This window comes from Equus przewalskii, chromosome 26 (genome assembly GCF_037783145.1).
Source record: "Equus przewalskii isolate Varuska chromosome 26, EquPr2, whole genome shotgun sequence".
In the NCBI taxonomy this organism is placed as follows: domain Eukaryota; kingdom Metazoa; phylum Chordata; class Mammalia; order Perissodactyla; family Equidae; genus Equus; species Equus przewalskii.
Window position 1 is genome coordinate 30814181 of NC_091856.1, and position 16693 is coordinate 30830873.

Here is a 16693-nt window from a genome sequence, read left to right on the forward strand (position 1 = left end):
TTTGGAAAATACAGGAAAGCAAAAGATACAGGAAATAAAAATGACCCATGATCCCATGACCCAAACGTGAGCAATGCTAATGTCATTTTCTGGGTCTTTTTTCAAAACGAGGTTTCCCTGCTTAATAAATGCATTAAGGAAAATTTCCCAAATCATTAAATATCAACACAATTTTCTCTGAAGAGGCTTTTTAAAAAAACTGTCTTTTTAAAAAAACGAAGGAAATTAACGCAGTGTAAAAATTAAACAACATAGCATGTAAAATAAAAGACCTTCCTTCCCTCCACCCTTTGCTCCTACTTAGAACAGGCGACCGTGTTAGCCGTGTGGTTGCCCATGGTGTCTGCCAGACCCGGGACTGCCATAGCAGGGAGGGTCTCATTTACAAATTTTACCGAGTGTCTGCTTTCGGGGCCGCGTCGGCGGCTTCGTTTCTTCCTCTTACCAGCAGTGCTGTGCTCAGCAGCCTGGAACAGACTTGGGAGCACACCCTCGCTTATTTCCTGCGGGTAAAATTCCCAAAGGGGAAACGCTGAAGCAAAGCAGAGACATGCTTCCGTGGCTTTTGATCCTTAATGTCAGAGTGGTTTTCAGACCAAGGCGGCACAGCTGGGCAAGTGCACAGAAAACACAGAATGGGGCGCAACCTAGACGTCCGGCCGTGCTGGGTTGATAGCTGCGGGCCTGCAGAGGGGCGCCCATGGCTGCTGTGCAGAGAGAGGACGCGAGGGGCGCCCGGGATAGGTGGTCGTATAGATTCCTGCACTGTCTGGGTGGTATGTGACAGCCAGAGGATCAGACTTTTAAGGTACAGAACAGCAAGAGGGCCAGGGGGCCTCAGGTACGCCATCCCCAGAACCAGGCAGGGCCAGGCCCAGACGCCCCCGCTCTCTCCCCACAGGCCCAGATGATCTTCCTCAACTGCGGCCACATCTGCTGCTGCCAGCAGTGCTGCCAGCCACTGCGCACCTGCCCACTGTGCCGCCAGGAGATCGCCCAGCGCCTCCGGATCTACCACAGCAGCTGAGTGCTGGCCGCCAGCTCAGGCCTGGCCCCACCTCGCCACCTCAGGCTCGGGGCTCCAGCTCACCCCCTGCTCCAGCCAGACTAGTACGACTCCTCTCTGACCTGGGCGCTTTCCCCGCAGCCTGGGAAGGCGCCCCTAGCCTGAACTCCAAGTGCATCTGGGCCGGGAGGGGCAGGGAGAGTTCCTGAGCGATGGCGTTGCTGGTCTGAATACTGCGGAGGAAGAGAGAAGACCCCTCATGGCGCAAGGACAGGGTCTGGGGTGTGGAGAGGCAGCTGTCCATATCTGAGCACAGGACTCAGTGTCCTGGCCAGTGTGGCTCTGCCCCTCCATGAGGCTTGATGTCCTCGTCAGGGGAACATGGACAGTGCCGTCCCACTCGGCAGGGTGCTGGGAGAGCAGGAGGCCGCTGGCGAGGGGAGGGGAGCCCGGGGTGAGGCTGGTATGCAGTGTGGCGCTAGGCCACCATGGGCTGTCCTCAGATTGACCAGCCGGAATGTGTTCAGTGCAGGCCTTGTGCCACAGCAGCGCCACCCCTGCCTGCTTGCCTCTTCTGCTCCCCAGCGCTGCAGGCCCTTCTTTCCCGATCTGCACCTCCTCACCCCACGCAGCTCACGGGCAGGCAATGAGCTTTGCAGACCCAAAGTGGACCATCAATAAATCCACCTCCAGCCTGCTCCTTTCGAGTCGTCGCTGGGTCCTCACGGAGCCCGGGAGGGGAAGGGCTCGGGTGGGGGCCCAGGGAAGACGCTGCACCTCATCCAGCAGAGAGGAGGTGGAGGCCTTCCCAAACGTGAAGTTACGCCGACGATGCTGGTGGAGAGACCGAGGCTCGAGAAGGGCAGAGTCAGCAGGAGCAGGTTGTACTGCGCAGGCCTGGGCTCTGCGCTCCATTCTCACCATCCCAGATGAGGGAGCCGAGGTTGAGGGGGGCTGAGTGCTGGGGGCCTCCCGACTGGGACATGGCGGTGCTGGGTTTGGAGCCCAGACGCATCTTGACTCCCAAACCCATGCGGTTGTGCGGGTTGTTCATTGCACGGTTGTAGAGACCACGCGCCTTGTACTTGCTGTAGAGTTGCACGTTTATTGTGCATTTTCTGGCAGATGGTTTTGAGCCAAAGGCAGCTTCTCTGGGCTGGAGGCAGGCCTGCTTGGGGTGCCGGGGGCCTCCAGCTGACTCTGAAGGAGGCCAGCCCTCCAGACTCTATCTCCCCGTCCATTTAGTACAGGCCGGGATGGGGCCCTGAGGTAGGCCAGTGGCCACCAGGGGGCACTGAGTGCTCACTCCAGGGGCAGTGCCCTGAGTGGGCTGGACACTGGGGACAGACCCTGGGGTGGCAGAAAGAGCCCTGTCTCCGCTGGGCCTCAGTCTCCCTACCTCATTTTGACTGTCAGTCCTGTAGGCTGAAACGGGATGGGGAAGGCCATTGTGGTGTGAGTCCTGCTCTTCAGGCAGGAGCCGGGCCTCTTCCCACAATGTCCCCCTCCCCACACACCCTCCTGGGCTCCGCTTGGCCGAGAGGGGAGACCGAGGCCCGAGGTGGGCAGGGCCACTTCTCAGAGCACAGCGCTGTGTGGCTCTCCTCGAATCCTCACTAGGCCCTGGGAGAAGGGGCTTTTATGATCCCTTTTTCAGACGAGGAGCCTGACTTGCCAAGGACAACAGCAGCTGATCCCTGGTCTCCAGCCCCACAGCCCCTGCTGCTTCTCACCTGAGTCCTTGTTGACAAGCCCTCGGCCCCTGGCCACTGTATACAGGCTGGCACCAGGGAAGCCAGCATCCCCTAAGGTGACTGGCTGCCATCTCACCCAGGAGAGGCATGTTTTTACCCACGGATGGGGCAGCCCATCCCCAACAGCCATGTGGGGGTGTGTGGGGGGGTCTATCCTCATGCCCCATAATGTCAGCCAAGGTTGCCCACCTTCCTGGGCCTCAGTTTACGCATTGGTGGAACGGTAGTGATGATGGTCCCCACCTCTTGGAGCCGCCTTGAGGCTCCTGGTCCAGCACAGCCCACGGCAGGTGCTCAGTAAGTGCTGGCTACATGATCAGGAGTCAGACGCTGGCCTCATCGTCTGGATCCAGCATGAGCCCAGGGACCACCCAGCTGTGGACGCCCAGGGCCAAGTGGCTAAGTGGCCTAAAGCTGCTGCTGTCCCTCTTGGGCTCACCATCGCCCAGGCTGCTTTGAGGAAGCCTCCTGAACTGCCATCAGGCCAGTCACTTACGCGCCCTGCCTGCCTTCTCTCTGAGCCTGTTTCCTCCTCCGTAAAGTGGGATAATCTAAGGACTCCCACGATGTGCCTGGAGGTCCTCGGTTGAGCGAGGAGCACAGAAAGCCCCAGCGTGCACAGGCGCTCCTGGACGCAGCCCCCAGGCCAGGCCTCCCCTGCCCACACCACACACAGGCTGCTGGCTTTATATAAAGCATTTATTGATTAGTAGAAGCTTAAACAGTTTGCATAATATTTTCAATACGTTATCTGGAAAGGATGATTGGAGAACCCCAGAAGAAGGCACTAGAAGAGAGCATCTTAAGACGGAATGTGTTGGTGGAGGAGGTTAGTGAGGCGTTTGAGATTAGGGCTGGGGGGACTGGGGAGTCCCTGAGCACCAGCCACCGCCACACGTTCTGTGGGTCCAAGGCCCCGGCCCTGGGAAGTGGAACAAGGGGACGGAGGATTGGGGGGGGGGGCGGGGCGCCAGCCACCCTGAGGACCCTGAAGTCGGGTTCTCCCCTGCCTGCCCTCCACTCAAAGCAGCAGGGGAGGGGGTCTGGGGAGGCCAGGGGGTCCCAGCCCCTGGGGATGGGAGCTGCCAGGCTGGGGTGCCTCAGCTTGACCCTCAACCCCAGGAACAAGAAGCTGAGGAAGAAGGACATTTGAAATGGGGCCTGGAGTTTTCAGAGTAGAGTGAGGTGACTTGGTAACTCAGAGAAAGCAGAGGCCAAGCCACAGTCTGACCCCAGATCAGAGTGGCCACCAGCGGTGCCTTGAGGAGCCACAGCCCCTCCTCCGCCCCTCAGGAGCCCCACCAGCTCCCTCAGTGGACAGCACGTACCTTGGAGGTGGCCTGCACAAGACAAAACCCACACCCACTAAACCCTGCCTCTGCGCAACATGCCACCCTCCCCTGAGCCCAGCCCAGCATGAGGGCACAAAAGCGGCGACAGAGGACTCCCAGAGACTGGATCCCAGCAAGCGGAGGGAGGCTGAGGCTGGACGGGTGGGAGCAGGGGGCAAAGGCCTGCTCCAGCTTCCAGCAGCCCTCCCTCTGCCATCTCACCTGCCTGGCAAACACTCCCAGTAACACCTGCTCCTCCCCCCTCAGCACACTTCCTCTCCCCAGACCAGCACATTCCAGGCCTTTCTCATTCCATCCCCACGCCCGTGGCCCTATCCTGCTCCATGATGCACCCCCAGCCTGGCTCCAGCCTGAAGACTCCTCATTCCTACCCCTCACCTGGAGCGGGGAAAGCGAGGCCAGTGCCCAGTCCAAAAGAAACTGGACTCTGGGGCCCATCCTGGAGGGGTGGGGAGGGAGCGGGGGCCCCGAGATGGGCCTCAAGGGTCCATCTTCCCAGTCCCAGCGAGCCCCTGGTGGAGAGGGGAGAGACTTCAAGGGCTGGGGCCCTCTTTCCAAGGATGGCAAGACCCATGAGGGAGACAGGCCACAGAGGAAGGGCAGGAAGGGAGGACCCAGGGAACGGGGGGGCTGGTGGGCACTCCCCAGCCCCTCAGCTGTGCCCAGCACCAGGAGGAAAGCTGAGATCATCCCACAGAAGAGAAAACGGAGCAACAAAGTGAGACCGAACCCAATAAAGTGACTCCGCTAGGCCCGTCCCCGCCCAGCCCTGGAGGTACCACCCCAGCCCTGCCCACCTCCACCTCCGGGAAGGCACAGATCCGGGGCTCCCTGCCCAGAGCCGAGCCTGCCAGTGCCTCGGAGGGAGTGGCCCATGTGCCATGTCCAACAGAGGCTCGGGGGTGAACGCCTAGAACTCAGTCTGCACCCCCGCGCTGTCCTCAGTGGTGGTGTGGATTGGGGGGCGGCCCCCGGGGTTGGACACCTGCTCCCCGGTCTCCTGGTCACTGGGCTTGGGAGGCTCAAGGTCCACAGCCTTTCCAGGTGGGATTTGCTGGAGCGGCGAGGCGAGTGGCGAGGAAGCCTCGGGGGCTGCCACGGACTGGAGGCTCTCCAGCTGGGGGCTCTCCTGCGCAGGGGCCCCGTTGGGCAGGGGGCCAGCTGGCAGGGGGCTCTCTGCCTGCAGATCCCGGGCCAGTAGGCCTCGGAGCTCAGTGACACTGTCCGGGGACGCAGGTGATGGTGGCTCAGGGCCAGCCTCGAAGGGCAGCCCTGCCTCCTCGTCCTGGACCACGGACACCACCTGCTTGGCACGCCGTCGCTTTTCCGAGAGAGTGGCTGCTTCCGGGATGCTGGGGCTGCCGCTGTCCTCCCCGCTGCCACTGTACTCCTCCCCCCAGTCGATGGGTGCACCCTCCGCCAGCAGGTGCAGGTTGGGGTCGCTGTTGTGCATGACCATGCTGTCGCGGTACAGGTTGTGTTTCCTCTGCACGGCGGCCTCCTTCACAGCTGCGGGGCCAAAGGGGGTGGGGGCAGGACATTTACCAAGGGACCCATGGCTGCCACCATACCCTACACTGTGCCCAAATGTGACCCCTATCATCCCCAAAGGCCTCTGACAGCCTGAGTGGGTGTCATGGTTGGGACGTGACTTACTCCAGGCCTTGCTGCTGAGAAGGAGGAGCTCTGACCCTAACCCCAAGCTGGAAACCACCGTGCGTGTCATCCTGTCACTCATCTGACACTCCCCACAATGCCAAGAGCCCAGGAAGAAACTAAGGCACAGAGACGCAATGTTACCCTCCCGGGGCCACACAGTGGACAGCAGGCCCTGCCCAGTCCACGGGCCTAAGTCTCATGCTTTTCTTTGCAGCTTAGCTGCCCCACCAGGAAAACCTCTGGGTGGGCACCCCCGTCCCCCTCCTGGCAATAGGAATGCCTTCAGCAGCACTGGGGTCGGGGCAATTGGCCCTCCTGAGTGGTGGGGTGGCACATACCCTGCAGGATGTCCTTCATCACCGTCTGCAGCACCACCTCCTCATACGTGTTCTCCACCAGGATGAACCTGGCAAAGTCCTCGAAGATCAGCTCCTGGAACCGGGGCAGCTCCTATGGGGCAGGGCGGGTGCAGGGGCAGAGAGAAGTGCGGTCAGGGCCGCCGGGCAGAGAGCGCATCTGTGGTCCCACCTGGCCAGCTGCACAGGCCTCCCCCAGAGAGGGGGCTGAGGCCCAAGCGGCTGGAGCGGGTTGGGGGTTGGCTAGGGGGCCGGGGGCGCTCACCGACTTGCAGGTGGGGGCCAGCTTCTTGAGCAGGAAGGGGATAGTGATCTGCAGCAGCGCCTCCCGGAAGAAGCGCTTCCGCACGGTGCTGCTGTCGTAGTCATATTTCTGACCGGGAAAGAGGGGCCAGGGTCAGCGGGCTCCACCAGCCCCTTTTGACCCGAGGCTCAGTGTCCCCAGCTGTACAAGGGGGTCGGTGGCGTCTCCTGTAAGGGCAGCAATCCTGGTCCCAGCCCCGGGACTAGGCTCAGGTCTGCCACAGCTTAGAGCGTGGGGCGGGGCCAGGGGGCGGGGCCGGGGCCAGGGGGCGGGGCCAGGGGCGGTGCTCACCTTTAGCACCCGCTCCAGGATGCGCTGGATGGACTTGCACAGCTCCTCCTTGCTGGGCCCCTTCCCCAGCTCCTGGTGCAGGAGGGTCTCGAAGGTGTACACGGCGTTGTCCATTTGCTGCGGGGCACACCATGGGCACGTGAAGGCCGGGAGTGACCCCAGCCCCTTACAGCACGCCTCTTGGGGGGCTCTTCAGCCAGCCACCCCAGGCCTGCCAGAGAGGAGTGGGGGCAGCCTGTGCGCTAGGATCATCCACATCTTTGAGTGCCTACTACGTGCTGGCACAGTGCTGGGCACCAGGGCCAGTCCCTGCCTCAAGGAAACAGGAAACCGAGGTCCTGGGCCCTGCAGGAAGGGGCTTGGGGAGCAAGGAGGGCTTCCTGGAGGAAGGGGTCCCTAAGCCAAGACTTGAAAGATGAGTCTGAATTAGCCAGGTGAACGGAGGGACAGGTGCTCCAAGGAGATGGGAGAGCACAGAGACCAGAGCAGGAGCGAGCACACAGACGCTGAGCACGGCAGCCGCGTGGAGGGCCAGGCGAGGAGTGAGGGGGAGGTGGAGGTGGGAACAGACAGAAGGCAGGCGTGGGGTGCCCTGGGCTGTGGGGTGAGCTGGGGAGGAGCCTCAGGCTCACCTCACGCATGTGGATCTGGGCTCGCTGCTTGAACACGGACGTGCTGGACACGTCGAACCGCTGCTGCAGCCCATCAAGCCGCAGCGGCTCCATCTTCTCATAGCAGCTCTGCATCTTGAGGGGGTGGTACGCCAGCTGGGACAGCTTCTCCATGTACTGCAGGAGGCAGCATGCGAGGGACCTGAGCTGGGGCCGCCTGGGAGTGAGGCAGCCTCCGCAGACCCAAGCCTCGCCTGGGCTCAGAGACCAGGCCCTGGAGCTGCCATCAGCACCAGGGAAGGCCACCTGGGGATGGTGCCCACAAGGGCAAGCCCTGGAGAGCCTGGGACAGGAAGGATGAGGATCTGAAGGCAGGAGGAGCCTGGTCCAGCACACAACAGCACGGAGAGAGGCCAGCCTGGACTATGGGGAAAGGGTTCTTGTCCATTCTGGGCCGCTGGGTGATCTTGGGCAAGTCACTCACCCTCTCTGAGCCTCAGTCTCAAAATCAAGAGATAGTTTTTTGTGATCTCTAAGGTCCTTTCCGGTTCTCAAATTCTGTATTATTGTCTGTGGACTCCTCAATTTGGGGTGTAGAAGAGATAGCTAAGATTACAGGATCGATTCTATCTGTACCTGACAACACTGTGGGGCTCCAGGCAGCCAAGAACCCCAATATGGGGTCTGTGAAAGGGCAGTGATCCTGAGAACCAGAGAACCGAGGGGCAGTGGGAGAGACGGGCTATCTCCACTCGTGGAGCACAGGAAATGGCATCCACATACTTAATTCCACCTTGACAACTACATTACTCATATCTGAAGCTCGTCTTTCCTTCCTTCTTTTCCTCCTCCCCTCCCTCCCCCTTCTCTGTTAAGTTCTTTGATATTTAACAACCCACGTGGCTTACAAAGGCTGGTGGCATGGGGTTAAGGTCCCCCTGCCGCCTAACTGCCCGCCCAAGAGGACAGCCAACAGCTTCGGCCTCAGGCACTCGGCCCGCCCTGGGTCTCAGCAAGGGCCTGACACGGGCAGACCAGACCCAAACCCAGGAGACGCTCCCCTCCCCAGGGGCCGGTGCCCGGCCTCACCTCGCCCAGCTTGTCAATGCCGCCCTCATTGATGACATTCAGGTTCATGTCGGTGACCTCCTTGAAGAAGACGTCCCGCACCTCGGTGAAGCCCTGGCTGGTGGGCACCATCAGGGCCTCCAGGATGGACGGGATGTAGGGTTGCACGTGGTTCCGGACACACACCTCCGCCTTGGGGAGGATGAAGCCTGCGCCCAGAGGGAGCCGTTAGCTCACACGTCCCGGGGAGCAGCTCCCAGCCGTCCCAGAACCCCACCACTAGAGGCACGCTATTGCATTCTCTTTAAGAGAACACCACTGGTGACAACATTAGCAAACTGAATGATTCTATAGAAACAGCTGCTAAAGATAATAAATCTATGCAACAAAAAGAACGGGCTACTGAGATTGGCCCCTGATATTTCTGAAACTGTGATGACAAGAAACTAAGAAAAATGCTAGTCTACAGGTGCTGGCAGTTTTTCCGCTTAGCTAGAGGTGGAGAAAAACTCATCTTTGGCGGTCTTGCTCCTTTGTTTTAAAAAAAAAAAAAAGTAAAGCACTTCAGCAGATTCGATGAGCCTCTGGGCTTTGCAAACCCAGAGACCGATCCTGCTCTGGACGGGTGGCCCGGCTCGGCGCGCTATGTAAGGGCTGCTTCCCCGTGGGCAGGGACCATCTCCAGGACATACTGACCAAGGCATTTGTACCCAGGGAGTGTTTTGATGTCCTTCCCCCTCCTGTGCCCAGCTAATGTTGTTTGTTCCACAAAATAAATGTCAACTCTGGGTGTCCCAGCTTGCTCACAGTGAATAGAGAGAGCAGAGGATAACCCCCAGTCAACTGACAACCGCCAGAACCACACGCAGCCAGTGTGTGACAAGAGCGAAAGGACTCCATCCAGCTGGGAACAGAAAGGAACATAAACTGACCCGGAAAAGTAAGACCTGCTGACGTCTGCTGAAGGACACAGTAAAATCTGTGACTGGCCAAAGCTGAGGAGGCCTGACCCTCCTCGACGGAAATTTAGATTTTTAAGATCTAGGTTTATAGAAATAACAGCTACAAAACAGCTCACAGAGGTTAGAAAAGAAGAATGCTCAGATTTGACTTCAATCGTTTAAAACAATCCACGAATCAAGTCAATGCTGCGACATGTACACAGATCCACGAAACAGACAGGAGGTCTCCGCTGGCCCCTGGAGGGCAGGTGGTCCCAGCGTGTCTGCCCAGCGATGACCAGCATGGTGAGTAACCTGCCTACCTCGGATCTTGCTGGCCAGGTGCTCCTTGGAGGTGATGATCTGGTCCATGTCGGTGCGGATGACGGCCTCCATGGCCGGCCGGGCCAGCTGCAGCTTGGACAGCACGGCCTCAAAGCGCGCCTTGGCCTGCTCGTACACCATGCGGTACACAGCATCTGAGATCTGCAGGCAGAGCTGCGGTGTCAGCACCAGGCTGCGGGGAGGGGGGGCGCCCGGCGGCTGCAGGCACCCCGCCCCCGCGCCCGGGCCCAGGCCCGCCCACCTGGATCCACTGCCGCTGTCGCTCCTGCGGTTTCCCCTTCAGCCGCGGGGCGAGCTCTGCCTTCAGCTCAGGGCCGAGCTCCTCCATCACCAGGTTTGTCAGGATCTAGGACCAGGAGGCACAAGCCGGGGCAGGGGTTGGAGCATGTCCAGCTGGCATGTTCCTCTCTGTATTCCAGTAAGCCTAGCCACTCAAGCTCCCAGCTCCTCGAGGCTTGGCCCCTCGCTCCGTGTCTCCACTGAGCATCTCTCCTGAGTATGATTCCCACAGGTCCCAGCCTATCTGCTTGGGTGTCCTGCAAGATCCTCAGGCTCAGGGGTCCCACCTCAGGGCCTTTGCACATGCTGCCTTCCTGTCTGGAATACCACACCCCCATCCCCCTTGCCTAAGCACGGCAGTGTGTGTGTTTGTCAAATGTCTGTTTCTCCTGCCGTACAGAGAGCCCCCTGAGGGCCAGGGCTACGTCCCTCTTGTTCATAGGGACACCCTGGCACCTAGTCTGGGCTTGGCCTCCACCTGTTGGAATCTGAGCTCGTCATCTCCGTCCACACTTGCAGTGCCCCAGAGCCTGTCTGTCCAGCCCCACCCACTGGACCCTGGGGTGACTTCCAGTTTCCCCGCCGGCCCTCCTGGCCTCACCTGCACCTCGTTCCCACACAGCATCTCCCAGGTGCCATACAGCTCCTTCGACTGGCGGTACATGCGGATGGCATCCGTGAACGCGGGGCCCTCCACCTTGGAGTCCTCAGGGATCCCTGCGCAGGAGAGGGAGGGAAAGAGGAAGTCGGTGGGATGGCCCAGCGGCCTCCACCAAGACCAAGTGATGGCCCAGCCCCACCCCGACCTGCGACCCCACCGCCCTCGTGGTAACTGTGGCAGGAGGAGCGGCAGTGACAGGCACAGGACAATAACCCACCACCGACGCCGCGAGGCAACCCTCCTTATCATCTTAAATCCTCTCACCCACCCCAGGACGTGCGCACTGTCCTTAACCCAACTTCGCAGATGAAAACACAAACAGGCTTCAAGGTCAGGCCGCTGCCGAGGGTCCAAGGGCCACGAATGGCAGAGCCAGGACCAGAGGCCACCCCACCCCACCAGGAGAGGCTGCCCAGCACGGCGGAGCGGGCGCCTGAGGCACCCGGAGACCCTCGTTCCGGTCCTGCTCCCTCCCCTTAGTGGCTGCATCAGGGGCCTGCAAATTTCCCTGCAGAGGGCCAGACAGGAAATACCCTCAGCTTTGCAGGCCACATGCTCTCTGTTGCAGCAGCTCAGCTCTGCCACTGCAGCAGGAAAATGGCCACAGAAAACCTGAACGGATGAGCCAGTAAAACTTGATTTACAGAAATAGGCGATGGGCCGAGTGTGGCCCAGGGGCCACGGTTTGCCAAGCCCTGTTCCAGCCCGAAAGGGCTTCAGTTTCCTCTTCTGAACAGTGGGAACAATGACCCCGCCCTCACACACCCACCGTGAGGCTCCAGGGGCCGTGGGGTGGGGATGGGCTGTGAACTGTGCAGTCCGGGGCCCCAGTGCAGGCCCCGGGGCGGTCCTGAGTCGTTCTTTATTAGTAACTGCAGCCAGGAGCGGCTCTTGCTGCCCGTGGGCTGGCCCTGGTCTGCCGTGTTCACCACCATGCATCCAGGTCTGACTAGAAAACACTGTTTCTCTATTTTCGTTCTTGTTTGTGGTGGTGGTGGCCCAGAGGAGTTTGCCCACGTCCCCAGTGCTGGCAAGGTGGGTCGACGAATGAGGCGTGGCTGCAGGAGGTTACAAAACCCGGCTTGAGGAAGAGCGTGGTTAAACACCTCGGAGCCAGGCAGCAGGCGGCCACGCTGGCCATGTGCCTCTGACCGCTGCGTCCCGCAACCGGGGGAAGGGGAAACAGCAGCCTGTGCAGCCAAACCCCAGCTGCCACCGCCATGACTACAGGCTGAGTCACCCCCACAGAGAAAAAGCCCCTCTCCGGAGGGACCCCTCCCCTCCCACATCCGGCTGACGGCAGGAATCACTGCCTGGCAGAGGCGGAGGCGAGGTCAGCGGTGGGGAAGCTGGGGCCCAGCCCCCAGCCCTGCAGGGGCAGCTCCCAGGATGGGGACGGGGGTGAAAGGGGAGGCTGACCCCTGCCTTTCAGGATCTGAGATGAGGCAGGAGTGACTGGAGCAAAGCGAGGCCCTGGGGTGGGTGCTGCCCACCTGGGCCAGGGGAGGAAGCCCCGTGAGGCTCTCGGGACGGGCACACGCTCCCAGAGACCAGGTTCTGCCTGGGGAATCTGGGCTGTGCATCCCACACAGCCTCTGCTGCAACAGGACATCTACGTGCTGCAGGCAACGAGTCAGCTGCGCAGGGCAGGGGCCCCTTTCCAGGTGGCAGGAAGGTAGCAGAGGCCTGGGCAGCCGGAGTGGGGCTGCCAATGTCCCGGGCCCTGGTTCTGGCCCAGACGTGAAGCTCAGCCCCTTAGGATGTCTCTGGTCTGCAGGACAAGGTACTGAGTGTGACAAAAGTGAGGGTCACCCCTCCGAGCTCTTCCATGAGCCCGGCAGTTAGGGCCTGATTTGTGTCTCCCCGAACCCCCAAATTCCTATGCTGAAATCCTAATGCCCAGTACCTCAGGACGTGACTGTATTCAGAGAGAGGGACTTCGAGAGGCGATGAAGTAAAAATGAGAGGCTTAGGCTGGGCCCTAATCCAGCCTGACTGATGGCCTTCAAGAAAAGGAAAGCTGGGGGGCCAGCCCCGTGGCCAAGTGGTTAAGTTCGCACGCTCAGCTTCTGCGGCCCAGGGTTTCGCTGGTTCGGATCCTGGGCGCGGACATGGCACCGCTCATCAAGCCATGCTGAGGTGGCATCCCACATGCCACAACTGGAAGGACCCACAACTAAAATATATAACTATGTACCGGGGGGATTTGAGAAGAAAAAGCAGTAAAAAAGAAAAGGAAAGCTGGATACAGAAAACGGGTGCGCAGAGGGAGGACCATGTGAGGACACGGGGAGAAGGCACCATCTGTTAGGAGAGAAGCCTCAGGAGAAAACAAACCCGCTGACACCTTCATCTTGGGCCTCCAGAACCGTGAGAAAACCGTTTTCTATTAAGTCAGCCAGTCTGCAGGCTTTGTTACGGCAACCGGGCCGACCAAGACACTAGCCCTGGGCTCAGACCTCGGGCACGTTCCCTCGTCGACTCCTCAACACAGCCCTGCGAGGGACAGCTCTGCTCAGCCCCACTTTTCCCAAAGAGGAGACAGGCTCAGAGAGGCAAAGTTACTGGCTTGGGGACACACAGCTTAGGGAATGGCAGCACTAGGGCTCAAACCAGGACCAGCTGCCTCCAGCCAGACCTGGAGACTTCCTGCCTGTGGGGTCCTCAGGGTCAAGCTGAGAAAGGAAACTGCATTCCTCGGTTCTGGGCAGCAGGCAGAGGGGGACCACGGTCAGACAGGAAGAGGCCTGACCTCTGCACCCAGGCCTACCCCCAGGGCTCAGCTCGGTGCCCCGGCTGCCTCTTGCCACCCCCAGCTGCTCAGGAATGCAGGATGTGAGGGGGCCCTGGGACGAGCTGGCGTCCACCCAGCTGGGCCTCCTTCCCCACCCGCCCCCCACTTCCTGGCAGTCCCGGGGGAGAGCAATTCCAGGTTCCACAGATTCCAGGCCCTGCCTCCGAGGAAACAGAGAACTTTCCCACAGTCCTCAGGGTGGAGGAAGCCTCCTCTAAGACCAGCCTCGTCAGCTCCAGAACAGCTTCCTGCTACAGGTACCCCCCCACTGCTCTCCCTGGACCCCCTCCCTGCCCACAGCACCCCACACCCAAGGGGCCGCCCTCAGCCTCCCAGCTGAGCACCCACTATGTGCCAGGCACGGGGCCAAGAGCTCGCCGGAACCAGCTCATTTACTCCTCCCAAGAATCATGCAAAGCCAAGTTTGTCTTCATTACCATCATGCACACGGGGAAGCGAATTGTGGCTCTTCTCCATCTTGTTCTGTCCCCACCCCCAACCTGGCCTGGGGTCACCCTGCCAGGTCAGCCATTAGCCTTGGAAACCGGGAGACAGTGGAGCTGGGCCAGGCATGGGGGCAGGGAGAAAGGGAAGAAGGGAGGAGAAGGGAGTGTGCCCCGGGCCAGGCAGCCAGAGCCCAGATCACCTCCACCCAGTCCTGGCCCTCCAGCCCCCGGGGACCTGGGAACAGGAGGCCCTTTGTGGGCAGCAGGGCCAGCCCAGGTGGCAGGGGTTGGCCTGACTCAAGACTGGGTTCCTCCCACCTGGCAGATCCCAGACGGGCAGAGGCGGCTCTGGAGAGCTGAGGGGAGGGTGGGGTGAGCAGAGTCACCGCAGCGGCCTGGCCTCCCAGTGAGGGTGCCCACCCTGACCATCCACCGCCCTGTGGAGCTGTGCCCGAGGCTAGGAGGGTGGGGTGGGGGCAGCTCCCTCCCTGCCACCCTAGGCCAGGTCACCAGAAATGAAGTTCAGAGTCCAGGACAGGGCAGAAAGACCCTCAGGGCCCCAACCCCCCCCACCCCCCCACGAGACAATGATAAGCCTTTCTGCTCAAACTCCTTGGAGCCCCAGAAAGGCCCTCCAGACCTGCCCCCAGGGCCCCCTCCAGCCCCCTTTCAGGCCCCTCCTCCCCCCACTTCAGGCCTCGACCTGCTCCAGCCTCTGGGCCCCCCTTCCAGCTTGCTGTGGCCTATTTCTGGAACGCTCCTCCTTCTCCTGGAAGACTACTCATCCTTCGAGTCTCAGCTGAACCATCGCCTCCTCAAGGGAGCCGCCCTGATCGACCCCTCCCGTACGCAGGATCAGCACCCCCAGGACACCCACTCCCAGGGTGGCTCCCGCGCAGCACCCAGCACAGCTGTGACTCATCACCCCTGGTGTCCTCATCCGTTTAACATCTCCCTCCCCAACTAGCCTCCCGGCAGCATGGGTGCAGGGACCATGGCTTGCTCCCTTGTTGCATCCTCAGTGCTCAGACACTAAAAGTGTTTGTTGAATGAATGCTTGAGCTGGAAGAGACCTCATAACTTTACAGATGAAAACATGGAGGCCCTGAGGAGGAAGGGAACTCCCATAATCCCAGGAAAGAGATCAGATCATTAAAAAAAAAAAAAAAAATCTTCATCAAGCATTGAGTGGATTCTCACTGTGAATCCTCACAAACCCCTAAGACACAGGGGGCATCGTTATCCCTATTTACAGGGGCGGCGAGAGGTCACAGGGCTAGAAAGTGGCAGAATCAGGATTGTGATTCTGTGACCCAGGGCCCAAGAACTCAACAACGAACCCCTCTGAGAACAACTTCTGAAACTTTTTCTGAGCCACAGAGAACTATTTCCATTGAGGAAGAAGGTTAAGGGTAATATCATAATGGTTTCTTACAACCTCAGAAGGAAAATTCAACAGCTCATAGAGCAGGATTGCCACACCACAGGCAGCCACTAGGTGTCACTGTTCAGCACATACCCCAGGTGAGCCCCGCTCCCCACCACTGCCCCGGGCAGGAGGGCCTCACCATTGTTGCAGTGCCGGATGCAGTCCTGCAGGACCGCCTGCCACTTGTCCTGCTCGGCTTCCGTCATCATGCAGAAGTAGTAGTGACGTGCAGAGGGATGCCAGAGGATGAGCGGGAACTGTGTGGGGCACTTGAGGATGGGGGCGGTGCCTGATTTTGATGTGGTCCCTGTGGAGACAGTGTCCACTGAGCAGCTACCCTTTGCAGCCAGAGGCCAGCAGGCTGCTGATCCCTTGGCCCCACTCTGACGGGCAGGCTCAGGCCCAGAGAGGGTTGGCCTGCCCCGGGGTGACCAAGCCTGTCCCCGTGTGTCCTCCACAGCCTGGCTAAGGGAACCTCAGAATCCCCCGGCATCTGCTCAGACCCATTTCTTAGTGCTGGTAATGAGGTCACGCCCACCTCCCTCTTGGAGAAGGTTCTAGACTCCGTGCATGAGGCACCAACAACACAGGGTCAGAGCTCTCAGGGTCAAAGGCCAAGCATTACTTTCTTGGGTTTCCTTCCAAATTTCAGCTGTGGAGACCAAAGTGTGGTTTAAATGTCCAAGGTGGGAGGGAGGTATGTGGTGGACAGAAAATAAATAAAAGGGGATTTTTCTCTCTCTTTCTATGTTGTCCACATGGATATTTGAGATCCAGTGAGATGAGCAGTCCTGGGCCGTGACCTCGCCACTGTTGTTAATAATACAACAGTGACAGTTCTTCTCTGCGCCCTGAGCCTGTGTCCCTGTGCTGGGCTCAGGGCACACAGCACCTCGAGGGGTCTACATGACACCCCTGGTCAGTCCTTGCAGTGCTGTGCTGCCCGAGAAGACACAGCAAAAACTAAGCCAGACTGGGGCTGGAATCCAGGATCGCCGACTCTGGCTGAGCCCCCAACCACACGGGGCGCTTTACTCCCCAGTCCTATCTGGGGGCACAAGCTGCCCCCCAGGCCAGCACCTCCCCCTCCCCTTAATTCCCCTGGGATCATCTGAGAGGCAGGTGTGTTTAGGACGGGCTTCTGGGAGTCTCTGACGGGGGTGGGGGTAGAAACAGGACGCCTAGAATAACTCCTCCGAATGCAGTACTGACTCCGCAGTTTACGAAGCAGAGTCACCTGATTGTCTCCTCCTGGGATCTCTCAAGGAGAGGGAAGGGCGGAGAGTGAGACCCCCACTGGACCACTGTGAGCCTAAGGCTCAGGAAGCAGGGGACTCAGTGGGCCCATGCTGGTCCAGCCCCAGTGCACGGGGTGGTCTCAAGGTACCCCCCTCTCA

The 16693-nt window shown here is 60.1% G+C and overlaps 2 protein-coding genes across 13 annotated transcripts in view; one reads left to right on the plus strand and one right to left on the minus strand.

Annotated features, from left to right (window-relative positions):
* The window catches only part of LRSAM1 (leucine rich repeat and sterile alpha motif containing 1), a 40811-nt gene extending 39107 nt beyond the window's left edge, over positions 1-1704 (plus strand). For all 10 annotated transcript variants that reach the window (XM_070596587.1, XM_070596589.1, XM_070596580.1 and 7 more), the window contains one exon: positions 902-1704. In XM_070596587.1, the coding sequence (XP_070452688.1) occupies positions 902-1027 (126 nt within the window). In that variant the 3' untranslated portion in view covers positions 1028-1704. The remainder of the gene's footprint in view (positions 1-901) is intronic.
* Positions 1705-3441: 1737 nt separating this feature from the next.
* NIBAN2 (niban apoptosis regulator 2) overlaps positions 3442-16693 on the minus strand; it is a 52882-nt gene continuing 39630 nt past the window's right edge. For all 3 annotated transcript variants that reach the window (XM_070596577.1, XM_070596579.1, XM_070596578.1), the window contains exons 5-14: positions 15436-15603; positions 10568-10683; positions 9929-10033; positions 9666-9828; positions 8423-8610; positions 7355-7510; positions 6723-6839; positions 6393-6500; positions 6110-6221; positions 3442-5621 (exon numbers count right to left, since the gene is read on the minus strand). In XM_070596577.1, the coding sequence (XP_070452678.1) occupies positions 5023-5621; positions 6110-6221; positions 6393-6500; positions 6723-6839; positions 7355-7510; positions 8423-8610; positions 9666-9828; positions 9929-10033; positions 10568-10683; positions 15436-15603 (1832 nt within the window). In that variant the 3' untranslated portion in view covers positions 3442-5022. The remainder of the gene's footprint in view (positions 5622-6109; positions 6222-6392; positions 6501-6722; positions 6840-7354; positions 7511-8422; positions 8611-9665; positions 9829-9928; positions 10034-10567; positions 10684-15435; positions 15604-16693) is intronic.